Consider the following 27,622-nt stretch of genomic DNA (forward strand, 5'->3'; position numbering starts at 1 on the left):
CATAAAAATAGAGTTCAAAACCAATATATTATGGTACATACTAATTAGAGCATCATGATGCCTCATCAAAAGTTTTTCTACATTAACTATTCCAGTAACATTCAATAAAATAAACATCAAGACATGTAATTAATTATAATTCCATTGTGCTAGTTTAAAAGAACATAACTAACTTTCGTTGTTCAAAACTTGTATCAAATTTCAATTTTAAGCTCTGAACACAACTTACATAACTAAGAACAAGAGCAATAGCTAAAAGACGCCATGATTGTTAATACACCTCTAATTCATCTTAACATCATAACTCTTTAACAAAGACTACTATCAACCTTACATTCTTTCAACACCATCAATCTTTAAACAATCCACTTAAAAAGGTGGTAGAATAAAGAGTACAACACTCTCTTACTCGCTTAAGACAAAGAATACCCTCTTAAGATTGCCCGATGCCCACTCTCCTCAACCCTCACCAAAGGGTCTCTCACTTGTGGCTCATCCTAAACCTTCAAACAAGATATCTTATATATATAGACGCACCTACATCCACTTGATGCTTCCTCTTTTAGAATTCTCCTCAGCTTCCTAACTTGGATACCTTTCAAAGTTAGATGTTGTAACACCAAGTTGCAACATTGCCCACCTTATTGAACATGACTGAGTTCTAGCCAGTTAGACCCGAACTTGCGACACATTCAACCCTTCCGGTTCTTTCAGTCCGCTTCATAGCAGTTAACTCGTCCTGAGCTCCTCCTGCCTGCAACAGCTTTCTTCCTCACGTCACTTCAGTATGTCTCCTCTCCCAAGGAACACGCCTACCAAGGCACACGCATTCATCTATCCAAAGATAGTCCCTAAGATCTTCCGATATTTTTTACAAATTTGGTCCAAGTTTGGTCTTCTCAAATGATGTTCGTTTGACTCATGAAAATATTGTTATTAAACTTGATCTCATCTCATCCAAGTTTAGCCTTCAATATCTTCAAGCACGATCTTCAATCATCCATACTTGGATCTTCAATCTTCAATCAATTCTTCAAGTAATCTTCAATCAATCTCCCATATATGATTAGTCTCTTTGAATAGCTCAGCCCATAATTAGCTCTTAGATCTTCCTTTAAATTGTGTTGCTAAATATGGTCTTGATCATCACATTGACTTGTCTTTGCATATCTTAGTTTGTGTCTTCAAATAGCTTCACACCAAACTAAGTTCCATATAATCTTCATGATGATCTTTTGTTCTTGCCAATAATAGAATATTCATCTCTTTTAAAATAGATCTTTCCGAAAAGGAGTTTTACGAAAGATATATTTATTATCCCCGATCTTATCAAAGATAGAAACAATCATGCCTAAGATAAAACTTGCCCTTCTTGGAGAGATCCTTCTAACTTGATGAGCTTTCCAAAATTAGTTAATCATTACATGAACCATTAAGAGGAATTTCACTAAACATTGTCTCCAAACATGATTTTCTAAGCTTCATATCTGCAAATGCCATGTCATCAAGGTTTAGCCACATCATCATCCTAGTCACTTTTCCTTTTTGCCAAGTCATCATTGTCACATCATTTTCCTTTGCTATGTCATCTCTCGATTTGTCACATAATGTCAATCTACGTCGTCAGACCTAACATTTAGTTATTGTCGATGGGAGAAAGATTAAAAAGATGTCTCATTTAAGGGAGAAAAGCTTTTTTTTAAAAAACTGTATTAAATATAGTAGGAAAAGTTGTTGTAAACTACCTAATTTATTCCTTTTTTTTTTCTTTTACTATAGATTATAATTTAAATCTTGTTCTTTTCTACTTTTGTTTTAACTTTTCATTTACGTTTAGTAATTTGAATTTTTTGTATTGGTTGTTTGCTGATGATTTTTCCTTTTATTTTTAATTTAGATTCTTAAATTTATTGGTTGATAAATAGACACATTGATTGTAAGTTATATAACTTGATTATTATATATTATTGAGATATACACTTAAATAGATATTAATTGTTTATGATAATCTAGAATTGGTCTTTTATATATTAGGTAAATTTTTCATGAAAGATTTGCTAATTTAAATGAATTATGAGAGCTTTCACAAAACATGATAAAAAAACAAGAAATATAGCATTTATCCATTGTTATATTTACTATTAAAATTGGCATTAATTTTACTTGTATCTATAACAATTATAGAGCTAGAGTTTTTTTGCTATGAACTTGATAAAAAGGAATATGCCAAATAAAATGAGAAATCAATGTTCGAATGATTGTTTGATAGCATATATTGAAAAAAAATACATTTGATAGTGTTTGTAATTATGCAATTATGCATTATTTTCAGAACGTGAAACATCATTCAGTAGTTATAAAGGGATTTTTTTGTTATTTAATATTGTATAGTCAAATATTTATTTACATGTATTTATAATTTAAACCTATACAACTATATTACATATATGGAACTAATTGTGTAAAACTGTATTTGAGGTAGAGGCCCAATTAAAGAGACACAATGGTTAACCACTGTGAAGAGGAGCTAGGGATGATTCTCTTTATATATATATATATATATATATATATATATTATTTTTAAAGATTGATGAGCAAAGAGTGGCGGAACAAGAACTCACTGGTAAAAGGGTTGAAGTCAAAGTGTAAAAGAAACCTATTTAATAAAATAATTATCTACGTTAAAAAATAGTTCAATAATATAACTACAATTTGAATATATATACAATGAAAAAAAAGAACATTAACTATAATTTGAAACTACTGTCATTGTTATGATATATGTGACTAAAAAAATAATTATGTTCAATTAGACAACTAATTTACACTATATCATTCAAAAAAGACAAAAAATTTATAAAATTAAATTAATATTACAAAAAATACATGCCACATTATCAAGTTATTTTTTTATTATTAAATTATTTTTATCAACTTAATTACCATTCATTCATTCACTCTTATCATCCAAAAAAAAAATCGGTAAAAGAAATTTAATTAAAGTTAATAATTTAGTAATAAAAAGTTAAAAACAACTATGTTCAAATAGCCAACTAATTTATATTTACAACTTAATTTTTTCTTAAATTTTTATAAAAAATTTTGGATAACTTTGAAAAATAAAAAAAGTTGTTTTTAATTAGTAAAAATATTAAAAACATCACACTGCAACCCATAAGATTCAAACATTGGTTGGCTCTTACCACGTAATTATTCCTACCAACAACTCAAACACATTTAGATTACATGATGACTAAAATGCAAACAAAATATTATCAAACATTAATATATACATGTATATAACCCAACTTCATCGGTGCTTTAGAGTAAACTTCACGCTGGCTGAGGGGAGTGGGAGAGGGCCTAGTTCACTCGAGCGGCAGAGTAGAGTCCGTCGATTCGAGGGCCTGGCTCGCTACAGGCTAGCCCCAGCCCTAATAAAAATGGGCGGGTCGGGTTGAGTTTGTTTATGCAGGCCCGCTTCATGATAGGCAATAGAGGGCCTAAATGGGCCAACCCAGCGGTCAGCTGGGTTGAGGCGGAGTCACCATGACCGCTTTTAATTTATATATAATATATTTTTATATAATATATATATATATATATTGATATTGACATATCATTAAGGATTTAAATTTTGTGATTAGTATGGATGCTTTTTATTTTATGATTTGTTAATTTTCTGCTAAATTTTTTTGTTGATTAGTAATGAATGAGATGTTATAATTAGTAATAGATGTTTTTATCTTGTGGTTTTTGTTGTTGTTTTTTTAAAATTTTGTTGATTGTAATTTTTGTAATAGATGCTTTTTATTTAGAGATTTTTGTAATTATTATTGATTTTTGTTAGGCTTTGAATATTATAATGGATGTTTTTATTTTGTTAATTATTGCATGTTTTAATTTTTTAATTTAGTTTTTTTTATGAATTTATAATGAATGTTTCAATGTTTTACATATTACAACATTTATAAAAATAAAATAAATTAATTATTTTGATTTTTTGGCGGGCCGGTCCTCCCAACCCACAACCCAAAACTGGTCGGGTTGGGTTGGCATTTTGCCGGCCCACCAAATGGCGGGAGTTTTGAGCGGGCGTGGCCCGCCCGCCAATCCGTTTTGACTGCTCTAGTAGAGAGAGAGAATGATGTTAGTTTCATATCATTCATGAGAAAAATTGAAAAACCATAATAAAACTAATTCTACAGTATTTCATTTTTCCTTAATTAGTTACCGGGAGAATTTAAATTTGAATTTGAATTTATGACTCATCCACAATTTTTTTCAAAAATAATAATAATATTAATAATAATATTAAGAAATCAAATATTGGTAAATGGTAGACATTGGGTTAGCCCAATGGTTAAAGATTTTGTATCATATGAGTGTTTAGAGGTTCAATTCTTAATCAACGTACAGTGAGCATGGTTTCCTAAATATAGAAGTCTTAGGTTGTATTTGGATGAGGGATTGGGCACTATTGGCATGGGATTAATTGCTAATAGTGATATATACCCATCTTTGAGTATTTTACTATTAGCTTAGTAATGAATACTGTAGGTAATTATATGGTGCATAGTAAAAAAATTTAATTACCCCCAAAATTGAGGGGCATAGAGGAAAATAAATACTATTGATAGTAAAATGACATTTTTTTGCCCCATACTTAAGATTTAATTAAATAATAATTCTTAATTTAAATAACTAATTATAATAATTAAATTAAATTATAATAAATATAAATTGAGTCATTTAAATATTATAATAATTAAAGTGAAATGACAGTTTTGTCCCTACATAGATTTAATTAAATAAAATAATTAATAAAAGTATTTAATTATGATAAGTAAAGTGAAATAACATTTTTGCCCCTACTTAGGACTTAATTAAATAATAATAATTAAATTAAATTATAGTAAACATAAATTGAGTCATTTAAATATTATAATAATTAAAATAAATAATAGCTAACAAGAATTATTTACTATAGAAATTATATTATAATAATTAAAGTGAAATGACAATTTTGTCCTTACATAGATTTAATTAAATAAAATACTTAATAAAAGTATTTAATTATGATAATTAAAGTGAAATGACACTTTTTGCCCCTACCTAAGACTTAATTAAATAATAATAATTAATTTAAATAACTAATTATAATAATTAAATTAAATTATAATAAACATAAATTGAGTCATTTAAAGTATTATAATAATTAAAATAAATAATATCATTACTTGTATTAAGGGCATTAAAATAATTTACATACAATTCTGTATATCACTTTTTCCATTTCTCAATATTTATTCCTTCCAATCAAACACTTTTCCCATTACTATTACTTACTTTTTATATTCCCATTTTCATTACCATTCATACTCTCATGATCCAAACGGACCCTTATACATAAAGTGAGTGTGCATGATATATTAGATGGATTTCAAACACGCCCATAATGTAAGTTTGTCCACTTTATCAATAAATAAATATATATATATATACACACATTTGTGAATGGGCTGAAAAAGGATAGTTCTTTGCAATTAACGCAATAGTGAATATACATGGAGTATTCTTTAATATTAATTTAATTACTGAAATAATTGTTGGGAAGCCTGATTTGTGTTTCCATCGTAAAAGCAACAATTAATGATATTGGTGTCATTTCAAAACCAAATGATATGATTCATGAAATTAATGAGAATGATAAATTGAGTACCAAACATCATTTATTGATTGAATAGCCTTCATTATCGCCATCCTGCGCCTGCATGTCTTAAAAGTGGTGTTCATACTACTCCATATAAAGTCGTCTGATGTCTTAAAATTGATGAATTGTGTGTGCACTAATCTTGAGGTAATATGCATCTCAATTGTTACTATTATTTATTCATTTTTTTACCTCTTCCAAAAAAGATTGAAATCATTTACTTTTTCATGAGACTTTTATCCTCAAACTTTCTTTATTGTAAACAAGTTTAAAAATTTAAAATTTTATTTTCTCACAAGTCACAAGCAATATATATATATATATATATATATACATATACACATATTTAGATAAATAAATAAATAAATTTAATTTTCAAATATTAGTATAGGATAAAATATTAAGATATTTTTATATTAACAGCGTACTTTTTACATAGATGTATAATTGATGACCAAATATTTGTATTTTCAAAATTTTGAAAAATAAAATTTTCACACTAATTTGGTATTAATCAAAGCATTTCAAGGGAAAGAATTTTATATAAAAAAAAAGGTTTATAGAGAACCACTAACCAATGTAGTAGTTCCTCATTTGTTGTGAATTTCATGTGATAATAAATGTATTCTTTACTCTTTTAGGGTTATATGAGATTATCATTATAGGATTTATGGTAATTAATATATTATTTTGGGTGTATTTAACATGTTTTCGTTACTTATATATTAGATTTCTCATATAATAAATTTTTATGAGGTTATTAAATTAGTATTATTGATACACTTCTGTGTTTACTTATTTCAAGATCATCTGGACACCTAAAAGTGGGGGGTGTCTGTCATATATATATGATCATCTACATTGGTGCATATGTTTACAATGTAGATTATAATTTTATTTATTTAATATCTAGATATTTAAAAATAGGGTGTTTGTTATCTGTTTGTATGAATTAAAAAAAAACATCTACATTGATGGGTATGCTTACAATGTAGACTATAATCTGATTTATTTATTTAAAAATTTTAAAAATTAACCATTTCCAATCTAGTCCCTCACATCCCAAAGAAAAACTGAGAATGCAATTTCACAGAAGTAAAAAGATCTATGAGCACATTTACAAAATCTTTTCCTCTGTTTTCTCCAAGAAAAGGGGTGGTAAAAAAAAACAAAAAAAGAGTGGCAAAATTGTGATTAAAGACAAAATCATAGGCACTTGCAAAAAAAGCGTTTCCCAAGGAAAAGTAAACGACGCCCAGGTCACGGCTTGTCCCTATTTTCCCGTTTCCCAATTTCCCCACTTCCTCGTTTTTGAATTTCAAATTCCCGACCGGGAACTCGTTTTCACACTCTTCTCTTCTCTCTTGTAACTCTTCTTTCTTCGTAGTAGTGTCAGAGTATCCAAAGCTTGGATTTTTATGCGAGCGGAGTTGGTTTTCGGAGATGGGGAACTCGTCGCGTTGGATCAAATCGCTCATTGGCCTCAAAAAGCAGGAGAAGGAGGACAATGTGAGCATTTTCATCATCAAAGCTGAGTTTTTTATTTCTAGATTTTTTTTGGTTTTTTTTTAGTGATTTTTGGTTGTTGTTTGAAGGAAAAGGTGGGGATTGTTAGTGGTGGTGGTGGATGGGCGAAGAGGAGGAAGTGGAAGAAAACTGTGGAGGAGCTCGTCACGCGGAAGTAGTCGCCGGTCAGCTTCGGAGGTGGCGTCTGATGCTTCGTCTGTCGATGCTTTCAGTGCCGCAGCGGCGACGGTGGCTCGGGCGCCGCACAGAGATTTCGTGGTGGTGAGGCAGGAGTGGGCTGCCATTCGGATCCAGACTGCCTTTCGTGGCTTCCTTGTGAACATTCTTGCCCTAATGTTCTATTTTTTTATCTGTTGGTTTCATTCACAGTTACAAGTTGAGATTTTTACAGTATAGTTTCCATTTATTGGTTTTATAGTGTTTTTTTTTTTAAAAATTTATGAGATGCTTAGATAGTTTCTCCATTTCTGTTTCTCTGATTGCTTGAAATTCTTCTTTTATTATATGTTGTGATTAGTGCATTTATAAGACTCCTTTTGATCTCTGATGATTGTTTTCAGTGATTATGTTGTTTCTTCTTATCTTGTCCCACTATTTATCTTTGCTTCAGTTTGTTTTTCATGGTTTTGTTTTTGTTCAATCCGGTATCATATTTTTCATTGATGAATCTTTCTCTTGTTTAGCTATAAAGATATGCTCTGATTTATGATTAAAACTATAGGCAAGAAGAGCACTGAGGGCATTGAAAGGATTGGTGAGGCTTCAGGCTTTGGTTCGAGGCCGACAAGTGAGGAAGCAGGCTGCAGTGACCTTGAGATGCATGCAGGCACTTGTAAGGGTCCAGGCACGCATTCGTGCTCGGCGTGTGCGCATGTCTACTGAGGGGCAGGCTGTGCAGAAGATGCTTGAGAGTCGCCGCACCACAATGGATATCATGAAAGAGGCAGAGGTATTCATTCTTTATGTCAAAGTCTTCTCTTTTGTGTGTTGAATGCCAGAACTTAGCTAAGTTATGTGTCATTTATTTTTCTGCATTCCAGGAAGGATGGTGTGATAGTCAAGGAACATTAGATGAGATAAGAGAAAAGCTGCAATCAAGGAAAGAGGGAGCTATTAAGCGGGAGAGAGCTCTTGCTTATTCTCTATCCCGTCAGGTAGAACATTTGGGTTCTAAACATTTGTGTCAATCCATTGATCTAAGCTGTATGTTTAAACTTTTAATCACTCTTGTATTGGCTGGGATTCATGTATGGTCTTTTTCCAGCAATGTAGGCAAACATCGAATGGAATGTCAAACACTCCTATGGTTTCTCTCAAGCACCATGAGCTTGATAAGAGCAACTCAGGCTGGAGCTGGTTGGAAAGGTGGATGGCAGCTAAACCATGGGAGAACAGATTGATGGAGCAACAGACCCAGACTGACCCTTCTGCAATGCATTTCTCCAAAAAATGTGAGGACTTGCATGGATTTCATTCAACACCTGAACCAGTTTCTGTCAGGATTAAGAAGAATAATGTGACAACTAGAATTTCTGCAAGACCTCCACCTTTACTCAACAGTAATCGAGTTAGAACTCGGTCTGGTTCAACTCCGAGCACTGAATTTCATTGTGATGAGAGCTCCCCTTCATCTTCTTCTATTTGCACATCTACTCCAATATCAGGTAGCACAGCATTGGCATCTGAAAGATCTGAGCAGAGTAGTAGCTTGAGGCCGAACTACATGAACTTAACTGAATCAATCAAAGCAAAGCAGAAACCTGGCAATAACTTCAGAACCACGGTCATAAGACAGCCGTCCGGAGAGCTTCAGTATTATAACAAGTTGAATGCTTCTACTATTGACTCAAAAAGCAGTGATGGTTCAGATCCTTCAGTGACCTATTCCAAAGTGTTAAATGTGATGCCACGGAGGGATAGGAAGGAAGTGAGAAGCATTGACAAAGAGAATTGTTATTTTGATGCTTGATTAGCTTTTGAGTTTTTCTGCCGTCTTGTGTTAAGTATATTTCCTTTCTTTCTTGAGTGGTTTCATATGCTTTTGGTGTTCAACATCTTGTTGTGTTTAAATGTTTGTTCAGACATTTGAGAGGTGAGAGTTGAAAAGCTTCGTTATCTTTGTAAAATACTATTTTCTTGTATGAACACTATTATCTTGATTGTGTGAAAGCGGTGTATTTTGGTTGCTAAGAATCTAAGCTTTAAATGTTGATACATTTGCATGGTATGTAAAGCTTGAATAGTCTTGTTCTGCACCAATGAACCTTGTTATCAGAAAAAAAAAAAAAACTTCAGTTTATTCCTGATTTAAGTGTTCAGTAATTAATTATTAATGAATGTCTACCTCTTCTGTCAGATTTGTCTTGCAAGAGTTAAAGAAGAATTTGTTAAATTAGTCAAGGGCTGCACGAGAAGCTACTGACAATGCATGGAGTCTTGGACTCTCATCTTGGCAAAAAAATAAAAATAAAAAAATAAAAATCAAAGTTATGCTGTCAGACATCCATTTTTAGCATAAAGAAATGTGAGTTCATTGTGTATAATTAACTACTCTTCTGTCGGTTTCTGAGAATTTCTTTTCAATTCTTATGTCATTACTATAATCTTTGTCATTGATGCTAAACACTTAGTTTATACAGGCCTAAGATTCCCACTAAGTCAGCAAACACCGCAGTGAGACATCCTATGCAAACTGGCAACTCATTGAAATATCTGCTTACATTTCAATGGCTATCTGTATGAAACAAGAATCTTTTCTGCACTAATCTCACATGGTCTCTGCCTCTGTGATACTTGCTACATTGTCCTTGATCTTCACATATATATATAAATAATATTTAAGCATCATGTGTATACTTTATTTATACAGAGTTGAATGTTCTCTGTTGTTGGCTTTGAAGTTCTACTCACCATAAAACATTGACATTTGCAAAGTGTAGCTACATTGATGCATGAATATTTAGAAGACATGGATTAGCATCAGTGTGTTTCTCTTGATGGCTTGAAGTTTAACACATTTCTTGAACTAATTATTTTATATATGGGCATTTGTGGGGTGGAGAATTAATTGTTTAAGGATGCAGGAAGAGTACAGAAAACAGAACAAGAATGCAAAATGCAACAAAAACTTTTTTAAAAAAAGATGAGACTAAAATCCAAGAATCTGATCTTGTGGATTGTCAGTGTGGAAAGCAACAATTAGAACATTCTTACAAGAAGATGACAGTTTCATATTATTCAAGTTAATGAGTGATATCAAGCAGGACCAAACTTTCAATTTCTACAATAAATTATGAAATTATGATTTGTAATATCAAATCAGCAGAAATGTCTCATATTATTCAAGTTGATGGTGTGGCTTGCCTGATCAAGTTAAGGCAATTTGTGCAGAAGCCTCTCTTATTTTTCTTGAGCTCTTTTCTTGACACTCTCATCCAATCTCAAGCTCAGTTTCTAGTTCATCTTTTTGATCTTTTAATCAGCATTCTGTAGATATCGGTATGATCAAGACTTAGATAATGGAGAAAGAGCCTGAGATATCCATTTTGAGCGAGTTGGCAGAGTATAAATGTTCTTTCATGAAGGCTGACACTTGGTTTTCCGCTTTAATTTCTCCCAAAGAACCGAAATTGATGCGGAATTATACTTGGCCAATCACATCAGTGGCTAATTTTAGTGACAAATCAGAGAAGCTATGTTTTCATTTTCATTTGCTGTTCTGAGTTTAAGTTCAAATCAATTTGAGCTTGCATTGTTGGATTGAGACTGACAAGGTGAGAAAGTTGGTAAAGAGAAATGACACTGTTCTTCATGGCTGACCGTCTTGAGTCTCTGCAACCTTTAATTACCATCTTTGGACTATTGAATGGTTTAAATTGAAATTGACATTGAAATTGAATACCTGAAACACCAAAACATCTTTTTGGATCAAAATTTGATTAAAGATATGCATGCAAATATGCAAAGAAGTGAAACACACACTGAAAATTAAATAGGAACATATATGTTGGCAAGAACAGTGAATGCATCTAGTCCATGCTTGATAAGCAAAGGAAAGTGACCAAATTGCAGGATGGCTGGAGGACCGGAAACCTTTTGTATACTCTAGTAGAGTGAGTAGAAGTAGATGAAAAGCTCAACAAGATGGCCACCAAGGTGAAAAGACATAAGGTGCAATTTACTCCATTGAAGCCATGCAGAAGTTTGAATTTGAAGAAGAAGCATGGCTTGATATTTGAAAAAGGATGTGCTTGTCCTTAAGGTATCAGTCCAACCATTCGTTCAATTTTATTAATTTATTTTTGACAAAGTAAACAAATATTTTATCAAAGGTGTGCGTATCACCCGAAAATTAATCATTCGACTCATGCACACTTACCTAGTAGTTGTTGGAATGGGTCTAATGATTTTTTTTTAAAAAAATTATTGCGTCCGATGCGTTTCAAACTGGTAAGTATTGAAAGTCCATATAAAACATCTATTATAAGGCCATTACCCCTGAACCAAAGACCCATTGGTCCACTAATTCATCTTATCAAACAAAATCTCCATTTATATAACTTCGTACATAATGATATATATTGTAAAACATTGCAAAATATATTTAGAAATAAAAATTTGATTGTTTGATAAAAATATTGTTAAAAATCAGAGACATTATCCTTCTAGTGGTCACATTTTTTTTTCATGCAAGTTGTAAAATATTGTATTAAATTTGCATTTAATTAATTAATTAAATAATGGATCAAAATTGATAAAAAAACAATTAATACAATAAATTAATAATATATAAATATATGATAATAGATTAACAATATAAACTGAAGTATGTCACATAATAGTGAAATAAAGTATAATAATAAAAAAAATTAATCATGCGAAAGAATGTTAAAAATACAATTATTAGGGGATAAATCGCCCATCTTGGATGACATTCTAATGAGTGGAGAGTTAAATATTTATTTAGTATGATATTTTGAGTTATTTTATTAGGGTTAAAAATGAAAGAATTAACAATAATTGATATTTCATTTGATTGTCGATATGAGATCCTCTAAATTTGACTTTTTCATGTTGCATGTTGTAGATGCCCTAAAAAAAATTCTCCATGATTACATAGCCTTTTGTTTGTCTTCTTTTAACTTATATTTTGCTTAATCTCAAATTCATTAATTCAAGACAAATTGAATGACTTGGATATCAAAGGGATTGTTCGATGGCAGTGATCTTGTCAAAATTTATCTAATTAAAATAATTCTCATTTTTTTAAATATTAATATTTTTTAACAAATACGACAAACACCAAATCACTCCCATTCCACAGTTCCTAATCATTTTTAAACAGCAATCAATATATATCATTAATTAATTAATTAATTTTTAATATTATAATATTGTTGCTCTGAAAGCCCAAACACATTCCCATAAACGATGTTGGCGCTGCCAATCCGGCCCATATTACAGCCCATGAATTCATTTTCCTTCTATTTTTTATTAGAAAAAAATTAAGAGTATTTTTTAACACATACACAGATTAAAAAAATCATTGAAGTAATCCAGATTCAAATCCCACAGAGAAATCGAAGACGAGGGTGTCATTAACTATATGAAAAAATCTAAAAATTTTGAAATTATATATAAAAGTTTCTTTTCCAATATACACATTTATAAATAAAATCTGAAAGAAATATTTGTGTTTTTTACACCTGCTATAAAATATTAAAAACTCTCCTAAAAAATAACCATTTAGGTCCAAATCAAAGATGATCAAGTCCATCTATTTATTATTTATTTTGATCAACTTGACATTTTAAACAATGAACCAAGGAAGCCTCCACCAACTTTCCAATTCAATTAAAAATATCATAAAAAGTTGGAATTTTATGAGACCAAACATTTTAAAAAATCAAAAGGTGGTCTTAATGGACTATATATATATATATATATATAGATACCTTTTTAACTTTTCATTTGTATTTTCTGTTGCGTGTGTTGTATCCCTCACTTTTGGTGAGAGGCTTGGTTATGTACTGTTTCTTTCCTTTTCAATAAATATGTGGTTTATCCACATTTATTTCAAAAAAAAAAAAACTTTTCATTTGCCTATATTTACTCACAAGGCTTATTATATTTATATATTTAATAAATGAGGGCAAATTTTGTATTAAGCTGATTGAATAATCTAAGACAATAATTATACTCTAAACATTCACCTTGTCAAAGACCCTTATTAAAACCAAAAAGAAAAAAATAAAATAAAAATCCATTCATCAAAATCCCACTTTATATATTTTAAAAATAGGATTCTAACCCGTTTTACAACAAAAGAATGATAATTTTTTTTCCTTCCAAATGAGAGGTTGAGAGTTTACTTTTTTTTCTTATAACAATGTTGAGAGTTTGTAGTTTATCCACATTTATTTAAAAAAAAAACCTAAATGAATTAGTTAGTAGTCATGACATACGCATTACAATTAATGACCATATTTTATAAATATAAGCTAAATTTTAAATAATAACTTTGATAACTAATTTTTACCATTTATGTTGTGCGAATAAACCGATTTACAAAATATTTTCTTTTTTTTTTATGGTAGAGATCAAGACTAGATTTGTGAGTAAGATTAAGACCATTTAATCCCAACAAATAGAGTTAAGAAGTCCTTATTTCAAAGAACACACTTATTCTATCCCTATTATCCATATTCAAACACCTATAATGGAACTCATTATAGAAGTTTTGGTCTATGACATCTATAAGAATTATCGAGCAAATTTTATAATATGTAATGTTTCACTATATGAAAATTGTAATTTAAAAACCATTATGTACTGTTTCTAATATGTTTCTAATTCATTTTAGAAATGAATTTAGAAATAAAAATTTTCAGTTTCTAAAAAACTCACTATTTTTATTAGCAATGGAAGTGGAGACATGTTTCTAAATTTAGAAACGGATTGGCAATAAAATTGAATATGCTTCAAATTGGTTTAATTTTGTTGCTAATGAGCTTCTAATTTCTGAAATGGATCCAAATCCGATGCAAATCCATTTCAGGCTTTAGAAATATATTTGCAATAAAATTACGTGCTTATAATTTTTTGATATTAAAGAAGTTATTCAAATGTATAAATGTGAATATCATGATTTGACTTTGAGAATAAGATTAAAACCGTTTAATCCCAACAAAACAAATAGAATTAAGAAGTCGCTATTTCAAAGAACACACTTATTTTATCCTTTTTATCCTTATCCAAAAACCTATAATGGAATTCATTAAGCATTTTGGTTAATGGGACCTATTAGGATTCTCAAGCAAATTTTATTATATGTAACATTGTTAAGTCTGATGATATGGATTGACATTATATAACAAGCTAAGAGGTGACATGTGAAAAGAAGATGATATGGCAATGATGATTTGGCAAAAAAGAGTGACTAGGATGATGATGTGGCTAAAGCTTTGTGACATGGCATTTGAAGACATGTGACTAGAAGATCATGATTGGAGACTATGTTTAGAAGAAATTCCTCTCAATGGTTCATGTGATGATCAACTAATTTTGGAAAGTGCATCAAGATAAAAGGATCTCTTAAAGAAGGGTAAGTTTTATCTTAGGCATGATTATTTCTATCCTTAATAAGATCCGGGATGATAAATTATATTCTTGGTAAAACTCCTTTAGGAAAGATCTACCTTAAAAAAAGTGAGAGGAATGTTCTATTATTGGCAAGAATAAAGATCATCATGAAGATTGCATGAAGCTTAGTTTGGTGTGAAGCTATTTGAAGACTCAAACTAAGTTAGGCAAGGAGAAGCTAATGTGATTATCAAGACCATATTTAGCAACACAATTTTGAAGGGAGATCTAAAAGCTAATTATGGGCGGAGCTATTCAAGGAGACAAATCGTATATGGGAGATTGATTGAAGATTACTTGAGATTTGATTGAAGATTTGAAGATCCAAGTATGGATGATTGGAGATCATGCTTGAAGATATTGAAGGCTAAACTTGGATGAGATGAGATCAAGTTTAGTAACAATATTTTCATGAGTCAAATGAAGATCATTTGGGAAGACCAAACTTTGACCAAAGTTTGGAAAAAAAGATCGGGAGATCTTTGGTGACCATCTTTGGTGAGATGGTTACGTGTGCCTTGGTAGGTGCATTCCTCAGGAGAGGAGGCCTACTGAAGTGACGTGAGGAAGGAAGCAGTTACAAGCATGATGAGCTCGGGATGAGTCAATTGCTATGAAGCGGACTGAAAGAACTGGGAGGGTTGAAGGCGTCGCAAGTTCGGGTGCAACTGGCTAGAACTCAGTCATGTTTAGTAAGGTGGACAGTGTTGCAACTGGGTGTTGCAACATCTAACTTTGAAAGGTGTCAAAGTTAAGAAGCCGCGGAGAATCCTAAAAGAGGAAGGATCTAATGGACGTAGGTGCGTCTATATAAGATATCCTCCTTGAAGATTTAGGATGAGTCATAAGTGAGAGACCCTTTGGTAAGGGTTGAGGAGAGTGGGCATCAAGCAATCTTAAGAGAACATTCTTTATCTTGAGAGAGTAAGGGAGTGTTGTACTCTTTATTCTATAACCTCTTCTAGTGGATTGTTTCAATGGGCTTGGCCCCCCAGATGTAGGCAAGGTTATGCCGAACTGGGTAACCAACTTGTGTGTCTTCTTTCTCTTGCTTGATTGTGTATGTGTGTGCCCTTTATATTCTTGTGAGTTTGAGTGACTCCCCTAAACACACTAACCCACCGGAATTATCAAACACAACCATTTTTTATTGATAGTTTTATCTAAATGTTTAGATAGATTAGATTTAAATCGTTGACTCTTCTCAAGCCCAAGATAAATAGAGATGGCAACGGATAGGGTATGTCAAAACCCTTATCTGTACCGGTAACCCCCGCCCTATACCCATATCCTCAAAGTAAAAAATCCCTTACCCTTACCCGTACTCCCAGGGTATGGGTATACCCACAAAATACCCGCTTACCTGTTGTTCAAATTTAAATACTAATACTAATACTAATACTAATACTAATAATAATAATAATAATAATAATAATAATAATAATAATAAATAAATAAATAAATAAATAAATAAATAAATAAATAATAATAATAAATTTCATAATCCATTACAATACCATGTTTAAACAGGGTAAATATCTTGAGCGGGTACCATATTATAGTTATTTTTCATTTTGACCTTTGAACTTCAATTTGTATCATTTTGGTCATTCAATTTTGATTTGTGTTCATCAGGAGGGTACCAAGGGAATTCTGAAGAGAATTTAATGACATATATGCCACATTTACCTTGTTAACATCAATTTGCCACATCATCTATATACGCGGACATGATATGTGACAAAAATGGACCACATGACCACTCTTATTGACAGCACCTACCAACGAACAAGTCAATAATAGTGTCATCGTGGCTTTCTTTGATGATGTGGCATGTCCGCATATGCAGATGGTATGGCAAACTAGTGTTGATGTGGCAAATCCGGTGTATATGTCATCAAATTCTCTCCGAAATCCTTTTAGTACCCTCTCAGTGAACACAAATTAAAATTGGATTACCAAAATGATACAAATTGAAGTTTGATACTCAAAATGAAAAATGACCATAGTTTGATACCCACCCAAAAATATTATCCTGTTTAAACACATGTCCATAAATTCAAAATTACATAGCAAGTAATAAAAAATTATATATCTATATATATATGTATATAGATATAAATTATATATAGATGAGTTACCGAGTTTAGGGAATTAGATTTTAAGCAAATCTCTAATTTTCTAAATTCAATAACTCATATATATATATATATATATATATGTATGAGAGTACGGGTATTGGTAAGGGCTTTACCTGTACCCCTCTTTAACGAGAAAGGGTATGAGTAGGGTAGGGGCATACCCTTACCCGACCAGTACCCGCTCAAAAAATAATGGGTATATGCTCTTACCTGTACCCATACCAGGTCAAAGCTTGACCAGGTATGAATACGGGTATACCCATCAAGTAGGGTACAGATTGTCATCTTTAAAGATAAGGAAACTCAAGTTAGAGAATTTTGCAACAACCATTAAATAAAGCTTTAATTTCTTGTGCATTTTTTTTAGTACATATGAGAAGTCTTCAACTAAAAACTTAATCAATGGTTCTTGGCACTCGGGATTTATAGAGTAGTACTTCAGATTGACAAAGTGGCCAGAGATGAATGATCTTCGTAAATGGTTATTTTTTTGAAGCACTATCTTGCATCTCAACCACCTATCCTATCATTGTACGGTTACCTAACCTATCATATTTGTCAATGTACTTGAAATTTTTGGATACAGTACAAAAATGTAAACAAGTATATGGCATCATGTCATAAATCTTTTTACCCTCAAAAACCATTTGTACAAAATTTTTTGTCAATTTATAGCACATCTAAAACACAAACTTATCTTTGGTTAAAAAAAAAAAAAAAAGAATAAATTATCTTTAACATATCTAATATGCATATAACATCATAAAAATTGTGTTATCTATTGAACATTAAAAATAAAATAGTACAAGTACTTTTATTTTAACTCAACAATTTGTACTATGTTGTATTATTTGTATTGTTTTTTTCCCTATACTTGTATATATAATTGCTTACTTTCTTTCTAATATATTTCAGTTAATATATTTTCCATGGTTTATTATTTTTTTAAAAAAATTAGTTTATAAAAATAATATATATATTATTTAAAGTGAAAATTGCCAAAAAAACCCCCCTAAGTTTGACATATTGTAAAAAAAAACCGCCTAATTTTGCAATCCCCAAAACCCTCTTCTTTTTATGCTCCATGATTTTGAAACCCCCAAAATATGTAACGGTGGTTAACGGAGTGATTTTTAAATTTTATGGACGAAAATGCCCTTGCACGGGAAGTCGTGGCTCGCAGCTTATTTTCAGTGTGAGAGGAACCCTGGGGGTTCTTAGGGCTACAACCATTTGAGCTGTTTGCTTGTCTTCTCTCAACTCGCGTCTCCGGCCCATTTTTTCAGCACATCCTCTATAAAATTCGGGTTTTTCCCTTTCCACGGTGTCTCGAAGGAGAAGTCCCACAAGTATTCTAGCATTTCATTAGTTTGCAATCTAAGGTATTGATTATGGTTTTATGTTAACTATTCTGTTACAAAGAAAGATTTTTCGGTTTTGTTTTGTGATTTTGTTTTTATTAGTCTGTAGGGAGATTTATCGTCTAGGGTTTTGTTTTGTTTTACATTTTCGTCTGTGTACACACAGACGAAAATGTACAAATGAGGTCTCCGTTTAAAGAATGAGCTTTTACCGTTTAAGTTTTGTCGTCTTCATTTAAATATTGGTATCCCTATTTAATAATATAGGTCTCTGTTTAACAAGTGATATCACTGTTTAAGAATTGAGAGTTTACCGTTTAACAACTTATATTTCCGCTTAACAATTTGTGAATACTACCGGGTCGAATGTCGTCATTATTGTCGCAGGGCTTGTGATTATGGCGGTCAATCTAGTTAATAGGCGATGCTACTTCGACATCGATGAGTGGAGACCGCTGGGTCGAATTGAAAGTTCACATGATCTCTGACACTCGAGATCATCCGAAAAGACACTCGCTTTACTGATGTATCGAGTTGAGGCAGTATTCCAAGAGCGGGCCCTTCTTGATTCTCTGTTATAAAGGTACGATAGCCGCACCAATAAATTCATGATCGGGGAAAGCATGCTGACTTTCAGGCCTAAAAATGTGGCCCTCGTTCTTGGTCTGCGTTGCGATGGAGACGCAGTCGTGTTTCAGAAGAAGAAAACACGATCAGCTTTCGAAGAGAGGTATTTATCCAAAACGTATGAGAGACACAGAGACTCCATCAGGAGCACTCTTCAGCAACTCGTTGGACAGAGGAGAGAAGAAGAAAATTTTGTGAAACTATTGATGGTGTACCTCATGGGTACAATCCTCTTCCCAAATACCTCCTGCTTGGTTCCTAACTGGATCATTGATTATGTCGATGATCTATCTGGCATGGGGCGATATGCATGGGAGCAGGTGACACACAAGTGGCTTATAGAGTACATTCCACAAGCAGCCGCTCGAGTGCAAGCTAGATGCACGGGGAAGAAGACCAACACAAGGTATATCAAGGGTTGTATGGTCGCGCTTAACATCTGGTTTTACGAGTTGACCAGATTGTGTTGTGGTGAAAATACTTACCGGAAGCAAGCGACGATAAAAACCAGTTTGTCATCTCTCGAAGGAAAAGAGGTAATAAATCATGAACAATGTGTTTAACAGTAGACGTTAATGTTTAAACATATTATTTACCGTTTAACTTTGTTCATTTACCATTTAAAAAGTATTCTTCAATGTTTAAAACTTCTGTTCTCTGTTTACGTTTATGCTATAATGTTTAAATATATAAGTTCAATGTTTAACTATAGTTTTTATTGTTTAAACTGAATGATTTCGCTAAATTGTTTGGTTTACACATGTTAGTTTCCTGAGTTGGTTCCGGCGAATGCTAATGAAGATATATTTGTTCGGGCCAACCGTCGGTTGGATGCTATTGCGCCGGAACCACTTGCTCGAAGGCAAGATGAGAGGGCAACCTTTTTCGTGCGCGCTCGACGCCATTCTCCTACTTCCAGCCCAAAACGCGCACGCATTCCTCGATACCGGAGAAGCTTTCCCCTACCCCACCAGATTGCAACACTCCCACCGACGACGGTACTAGGCGAGGATGTCATTGCAACTCTTCTACAGGCTTGCCAGATATTAATGACCGAGTTCCCTCGGCTTGTCGTTCGGGTTGAGGATTGGAAGGCCGGTCACAATCGACTGCGTCGTCCCTCCGAACAAATGAAGCACCCGGGACGGACGCGGCGTCGGAATTCGACGACGATGACATCATCAGGGAATCCATTCGAAAACGACCTCATTCGAAGAGGTTTGCAAAAAATAGGAAAACAAAAATGCCTCCGTCTCCACCGCCGGCTGATGATGAAACAATAGCAGCACCATCGGCGGCCGATGGTGTTGCCGTTGATGATATGGCCATCACAGTGGAGAAGATCGCAGATGATGTTGCCATTGCCGCGGTTGATAAGATCAATGACTCTATTGTTAATGGCCATCACAGTGGAGGAGATCGCAGATGGTATTGTTTAAACTATTCCATATTATCCTTTAAGTTATATATTTAACGTTTAACTATTCCAGATAGAATTTAAACTATTATATGTTACCATTTAATTTATATAGTTAACGTTTAAATATTCGACATAGAATTTAAACGGTTGATGTATCAGTTAAATATTTACAATATTGTTTATGTATCTCTGTTACCGTTTAACCGTAACACTGTCGTGTGGAAGAATGACTCTATCAGCCTCACACGGTCCAGGTTATTCGATCTGCTTGAGGGGAATGAGATAGTCGCAGACGATGTGATGGACGCTTTCGTATGTATAATCCAAAATTCGCTGACGATAGTGTCATATCGTTATAAGAAGCGCGTCTCCATCACACGACCACTAGCGCTGTTTATGTCAATGCCGGAAGACGCACATGATACCACTATGGCTATGATCGGAGATGCTGCGCGCAACGTGCATGATGTTGAAATTGTCATCCCCCCGATAATTATGAATGACAAACAAGAATACATGCATTATTCTTCATGCCAAAGCAAGGAATACGATAAAGACGCGTTAGAAATGGTAAGTGCTTTAATAATTTGTGTTTGAGTAATAGTGTTTGGTAAATAACCGGTATTCTAATATCAACTTGTATACCTCCACAGCGGAACCTATTCGACCTTTGTATCGACATGGAGTTCGGCGAGTCAGCGACTGCAATGTACCCACTTGTTCACGACACTTAAACCTTACGACAAAAACAAGGAAGTGTCGACTGCGCCGTCTATGTGATGCGGTTTATCGAGCAGTTACTCGTAGATGAGAAGCTATGGCTACCACAGACGGACACCCCTTATCTGCGATTAAAGTATGTTTCCCGCATACTTAAGGAGAGGAGGTCAGCCAGCATCACTGCCAAAAGGGAGTGTTCAAAAGCGGGTTTATAGAATACGTTGTCTTTTTTTAACCTTCCAGTATCATTGTTTAACTTGCATTTTCATTGTTTAATTTTAAGTTTCATTGTTTAACTGTTAATGTCATTGTTTAAATATCCATGTTACAGTTTAAGACGAACTAGTCACTTGTAAAAATAACTATTTACCGTTTAAAATAATTATGTCTCTATTTAAATACATGTGTTAACTGTAAGAATAAGGTTTTCTCTGTTTAAAAATGAAAAGTTGGCACACAATTAAGTTTGTTTCTTTTTAAAAATCAGTTGTTTTACAATGGCTAGTCGGCAATAGTTTCATTGCAAGATCTGCGATTGTGACCAGAGTCGTGGCAGTGGCTGCAACGTAACTCGCGGACCTCAAAGGCTTGTGACTCGATCCTCTTTCGCCTAGGATGCCTAGGTTGCCTTCTCGTCACAGGCGGTCGCAGACGCAGTTCATGATTTCCGTCCGTAGGATTGTCATCGTCGGGTATGGGGAATATAACTTCCTTATACGCCAGTTTGTAATTGTCGACTGTGAAGTAGCCGCTAATAAATCGATGAACGTTGGTGTCTGTTTGCATTATTGCAGCGCAAGCGTGTTTGCACGGGATACCATAAACTTGCCACCTGCGACATGAGCATTGTCTGATGGCAAGATCTACAGAGTAGCTATACTGGTCAATCACTTCATAACAATCTTCAACATAACGACCAACACGAAGATTTTGGCTATCCTCAATAAGTATCTCCACCTTCGAATATATGTCCGGGCACTAGTAGGTCTCCCATTTGTTCGCTTGCTCACGGCAGTTGCATAACATGCACATCAACTTGAACCTGTACAGCGTACAACACAAATCTCCGACAAGGTTAAGCGAAGACATTGATAGTTAAACATAAACACACTTTATTAAACAATATTATCATAAATTAAACAATGATGTAGATGGTTAAACACAGAAAAAGATATTTGAATATTTATAAACTATTTTAAAGGATAATACGAATTCTTAAGTGAAAATGAAAATTCGAATACCTTATGGAGTCGACCATCTTCGTTACCGGCAAATGCCGAGCTTCTTTGATCCAAGCATTGAACGACTCCGCGACATTGGAATACATCTCACCCCAATGTTCGCTTCTAAACAGATAATTCGACCAATGTGCCATATCCGATTTATTAATCAACTAGTGATGGGCTTCGGGTGATGTGGCCTGCAGTTCATTCACGGTATCATCGAAATCTTTAGCCGTGGATGCCCACGCAATACGAAAGTATATAGACCAACACTCCTCTCTCAATGCCTTCCCTACTCTAACGTTGGCTTTCATGAAATTGGCCTTCAAGTGTCGAAGACAGTATGCATGTGGGGAAGAAGGGAAGACTCTCGCAATAGCGTTCACAAGGCCCTTGGACCTGTCCCAGACAAATATAATTATCTCATGATAATCTCCTTCCTCATATAAACCATCACCTAACTTGGATATGAACCAAGTATAATTAGCATCGGTCTCGTTGTCGACAATACCGAAGGCGACGTGGAAGAAACCATTATTTCCATCTTTGCATGTAGCACCCAGTAGAGTACCCCGATACTTTCCAAGGAGGTGGGTACCATCGACAAACAGCAGCGGCCTGCAAGCCTTCTTGAATCCGACAATACACGCTCTGAAAAAAAAAGAATGCACGTTTAAACCGCTCACCGTCTCTTTCCACAATCGCAATGCTGCCGGGGTTTGTCTTGACCACCTTATCTACGCACCGAAGCAACAAAATGTAGCTAGAGATGTCGCTGCCGTCGAGCACCACCCGAGCATGCTCTTTTCCCAACCAAGCCTGCTTGTATGGAATGTGGACACCATGTTCCCGCAACATGTCCTTCTGAATGTCGATGGCTTTGTACAAGGGCCGGTCTTTGAGTTTCCGAATCACCCGTGCGCTTACCCATTTTTTGGACGCTTTCGGGTGTGAGGCCGATCCCACTCCACCACCACAAGTGTGTGATGGGTTCATTATCTTTATTCTGAAAGTATTTTTATTATATTCTTTTGATTCATGAAGGCGCCATTGACAACCAACGGCAGCGCATTCCACAGTCACCCGGTGTTTCTCGTTCTTTATGAATTTAAAGTCGAAAATTCCGTTTGATTGTAAAATTTCAAAGTGCATCCCTGAAATATTTAACGCCTTCAAAACGTTGTCCGATATCCAACGACAACACTTCAGAAATGATCTGACGAGGAAGGAAGGCATCCTACACCGTCAGGTTCGCCATGGGGTTGACTAGGAGCGCTTGCAGAATCCGAATTCCTGCCAACACTTCAGTTTAAACGAAACCATCCATAAGTTAAACAGAGACATAATGTGCTTAAATGATAAAATCATAATTTAAACGTTAAGTCAAATAGTTACACGATGAAGATAAAATTTAATTGCAAATATAATATATTTAAACAGAGTTTGTCAAAGTTAAACCGTAATGAACTTATACAACTAGATAAACATAAAAGAGAATAATCTTACAACGAGAAAAACTCGTTTTCAGTAGGATTCGACAATGCCACATCGTCTTTCTCCATAATAAGATCGACTACAGAGCATTTGAAGATCGAGTGAACGTGACACATCCGCTGGAAGTCGACATCATTTTCTATTGGACAAGCCGTTTTATACCCGTCGGGTGTGATAAACTTTACCCTCACACGGAAAACATTGAGACCCCATCGCTCACATATCTCAGCTAACATTGACTCCCAAGAAGTCAGTGCCATGAACATTAGCACTCTTCCCTCCCTGTTGTATCTAGCAATACCACAAAAATTATCCATAATATAACTACTGAACTCAAATCGAGTAAACCAAATGAGAAGAAGAAGAAGAAGAAGAAGAAGAAGAAGTAGATGATGTAAAGAGCCTTCTAAAATGTGTTTCACAAAAAAGTACACAACTGTTTGTATAAAGTCAGACATGATGTGATTGGGCGGTATTTTTCCCACCATTTTAAAGGGCAAAAAAGGAATTTCATTACATGAACCCACTTGAAGTGACCGACAAGGATTAATCCCTAGAGACAATCATTACTGGCTCCTTGGCTCGTAGTTCTTCTTCGTTTTCCACCATTGTCGCTTTCCACCATTGTCTCGAAGTTTTTCTTCCCTTGTAAGGAAGATGCTGCAGTGTGAAGTCCTTGCAAGAGACCGGTCGACTGCAAGAGAGAAGCGGCGGGAAGTAAGCAAGTGACGATAGAAGCCAACCTGTCATCGCTCGAAGGAAAGTACTCCACTTATCATGACTCTCTATGTTTAAATATTAATCTTTAATGATTAACAAATATGATAATGTGTTTAACATATTGGTTCACTATTTAAAATCTTTTTATATAGTTTAAACAAATATGTAAACCGTTTAAATATTATCATTTGACCGTTTAACAATATATGTTATTATTTAAATTGAATGTTGTTACTTACATTGTGTTCTCTAACAGAGCCTCCATGAAGAGAACACTTGAGCAGCTTACTTGTCACTGACATTATGTCGTTTAAACCAATATATAAACCGTTTAAATATTTTGATTTAACTGTTTTAAAATATATGTGATTGTTTAAATTGAATGCTTTCTACGACATCGTGTTGAAGATGGATATTTTTCGAAAATATTGTGTTACAGACATTCCATCAATCCTCTTGGGTACCTCATGGGTCTTTGTTTAAACGTCAACCTTTTTACGTTTAAACAATTATATATATTCTTTAAACTATCGGTTCACTGTTTAAATAATTTGTATATCGTTTAAACATGTTTATTTTTTTGTTTAAACCGTTGTCGCTATTTAAACATATATATTTTTTGTTTAAACACCGTTGTCACTGTTTAAGTAGTAAGGCGATTTTGTTTAACATTTTGTTTGTTTACAATGCCTTTTTTTGTTTCTAAAAATGTTTAAATATCAAAAGTTGACACTCAAATAAATTTGTTTCATTTAAAATATTTAAACATTTACAATGGCCTCTGATTAAATATCAAAAGTTCACACTCAGATACGTTTGTTTCATTTCAAATAAAATATTTACAATATTTACAACATCCACAATATTTACAATGTCTTCACGGACATCGGACACTTGCGAGTCTATCCTAGTTCGTCTATTAAGATTTCTGCTTTCCTCAACAATTATTTGTATCTTCGAATGCTCATGGCGGTTGCATAACATGCGCATCAACTTGAACTTGTACAATGTAGAACACGAATAGTTAAAAAAGGCAATTAAACAGTTTAAATATAATCGATGTGTCATGGTCATCTCCTCTGGAGAATCCTCCGCAATCAAGCAAATAAGTGAAAAGATAGTTAAACTTTCTTTTATTGACCAAGTCGAAACGCCCGTCCTCCTCCGCTGGAGAATCCACGCATTAAGGCAATTACGCGGGTATTTGGACCTGGTCAAGAATAGATAGTTTAACTTATGTTCTGAATGAAGCGAAGATACTATGAGTTAAACACAGACAATAATACTTGCACACTAAGGAAAATTTTTTCAACGATGAGAACAATTCTCAAGTGATAAATATCAATTTCGTTTTAAAGTATGTGTCATGGTCACCCTCTCTGGAGAATCCTCCGCAATCAAGCAATGAGTGAAAACTTTCTTGTCCTGATCAAGTCAAAATGCCCGCTTAATTGCTTGTCCGTCATCCTCCGCATTCAGGCAATTAGGCGGGCTTTCTGACTTGAACAGGAAAAGAAAGTTTAACTTATTGCATGATTGATTATCTAGAAGAGGATGATCATGACACATCATTTAAACGAATATCCTGGACACATGAAGATGAAACTCATCCGAGAAGAAGCAGAGGACGAAGAGGAGGGGGTGTTCAGGGGAAGTGGTCTTCCTTCTCATTTATGTTGTGAAGTCCGTAAGCCGGTTGACGCTTCGAATCCGAGAAAAAAAAATGGAAACGCATGGGGGTCCGAGCTTTTCTCATTAACGAGATAGAATTTAATGCCGTCATTAATTCTTGTGCACGGGATACCATAAATTTGCCATTAGCCACCTGGCAACACTTTAGTTTAAACGGAAAAGAAAATATTTTAAGCAGAGACATAAAATGTTTAAATGATACATTACAATGTTAAACGGTAATGCAAATAGTTAAATACTGACATATAAATTAAACGAAGAAGACAATTGTTAAATATAAAAATAATGTATTTAAACATAGACAGACGACGTTAAACGGTAATCAACTTATACAACTAGATAAACATAAAAGAGAAGAATCTTACAACGAGAAAAACTCGTTTTCAGTAGGATTCGACAATGGCACAGCATCTGTCTCGACAAGATCGACAATGGCACATCCGCTGGAAGTCAACCTCGTTTTCTATTGGACAAACCGGTTTATATCCATCGGGTGTGATAAACTTCACCCTGACACGGGGAACATCAAGACCCAATCGCTCACGTATCTCAGCTAAGTTAACACCAATTCCCAAGAAGTCAGCGCCGTGAACAATAGCCCTCGAATCGAAAAAATTCTCACCTTATAAAAAAACCGGCAGAATTCAAATATAACAAACCAAATGAGGACAATAAGAAGAAGAAGAAGAAGAAGAAGAAGATGTGATGAGCCTTCTAAAACTTTGTTTGACAATAGGCAACAAAAAAAAAAATGCAAAATTGTATGTATAAAGATTGGACATGATGTGAGTGTCCGTTTTTTCCCGTCATTTTCAAGAGCAAAAATGGAATTTCATAACATGGTCGCATTTCAAGTAAACGGTAGAGGGTAAAACGGAAGTTAAACAATAAGGGAAGGATTGTCCGGGGTTTGCCAAAATTGGAGGGGCTGTTTGGGAATTTTTAAAATTCACGAAGGGTAAACAGTAATTCTCCCTTCATTTTATTTTATTTTTATCATATATTCTAAGCATTATTTAAATATGATAAACTGAAATTTCTTTATTATATTTATTACATATATATAACGTACTTATATTACGTATGTAGCACTTTGGTCAACCTCTTTGTTAAATCATAGAAATATTTTTTAAAAACATATTTATTTTATTTAATATTAAGATTTTATTTTATACTACGAGCATTAATTCTAAATTACTATATATAATTGAAAATATTCTTTTTAGAAATATAATAGAAAATTTTGGGCAAAATTCTTTTGAAAAATTGCTTATATAAAAAGGGAGTTTTAATTTGAATAAAAATTACTATTATCTCTATACTCGGGTAAAAATTAAATTTGA

At 33.6% G+C, this 27,622-nt stretch overlaps 1 protein-coding gene across 1 annotated transcript; it reads left to right on the plus strand.

The window, feature by feature from the left end:
• The first annotated feature begins 7,036 nt into the window (after positions 1-7,036).
• On the plus strand, positions 7,037-9,442 carry LOC120260707 (protein IQ-DOMAIN 1-like). The gene is given in 6 exon segments (XM_039268260.1): positions 7,037-7,222; positions 7,309-7,364; positions 7,366-7,555; positions 7,962-8,189; positions 8,281-8,394; positions 8,505-9,442. Coding segments are annotated over 6 exon segments (1,359 nt in total). The 5' UTR covers positions 7,037-7,156; the 3' UTR covers positions 9,210-9,442.
• Positions 9,443-27,622: the final 18,180 nt, after the last annotated feature.

Source organism: Dioscorea cayenensis, chromosome 5 (genome assembly GCF_009730915.1).
Source record: "Dioscorea cayenensis subsp. rotundata cultivar TDr96_F1 chromosome 5, TDr96_F1_v2_PseudoChromosome.rev07_lg8_w22 25.fasta, whole genome shotgun sequence".
Taxonomy (NCBI): Eukaryota; Viridiplantae; Streptophyta; class Magnoliopsida; order Dioscoreales; family Dioscoreaceae; genus Dioscorea; species Dioscorea cayenensis.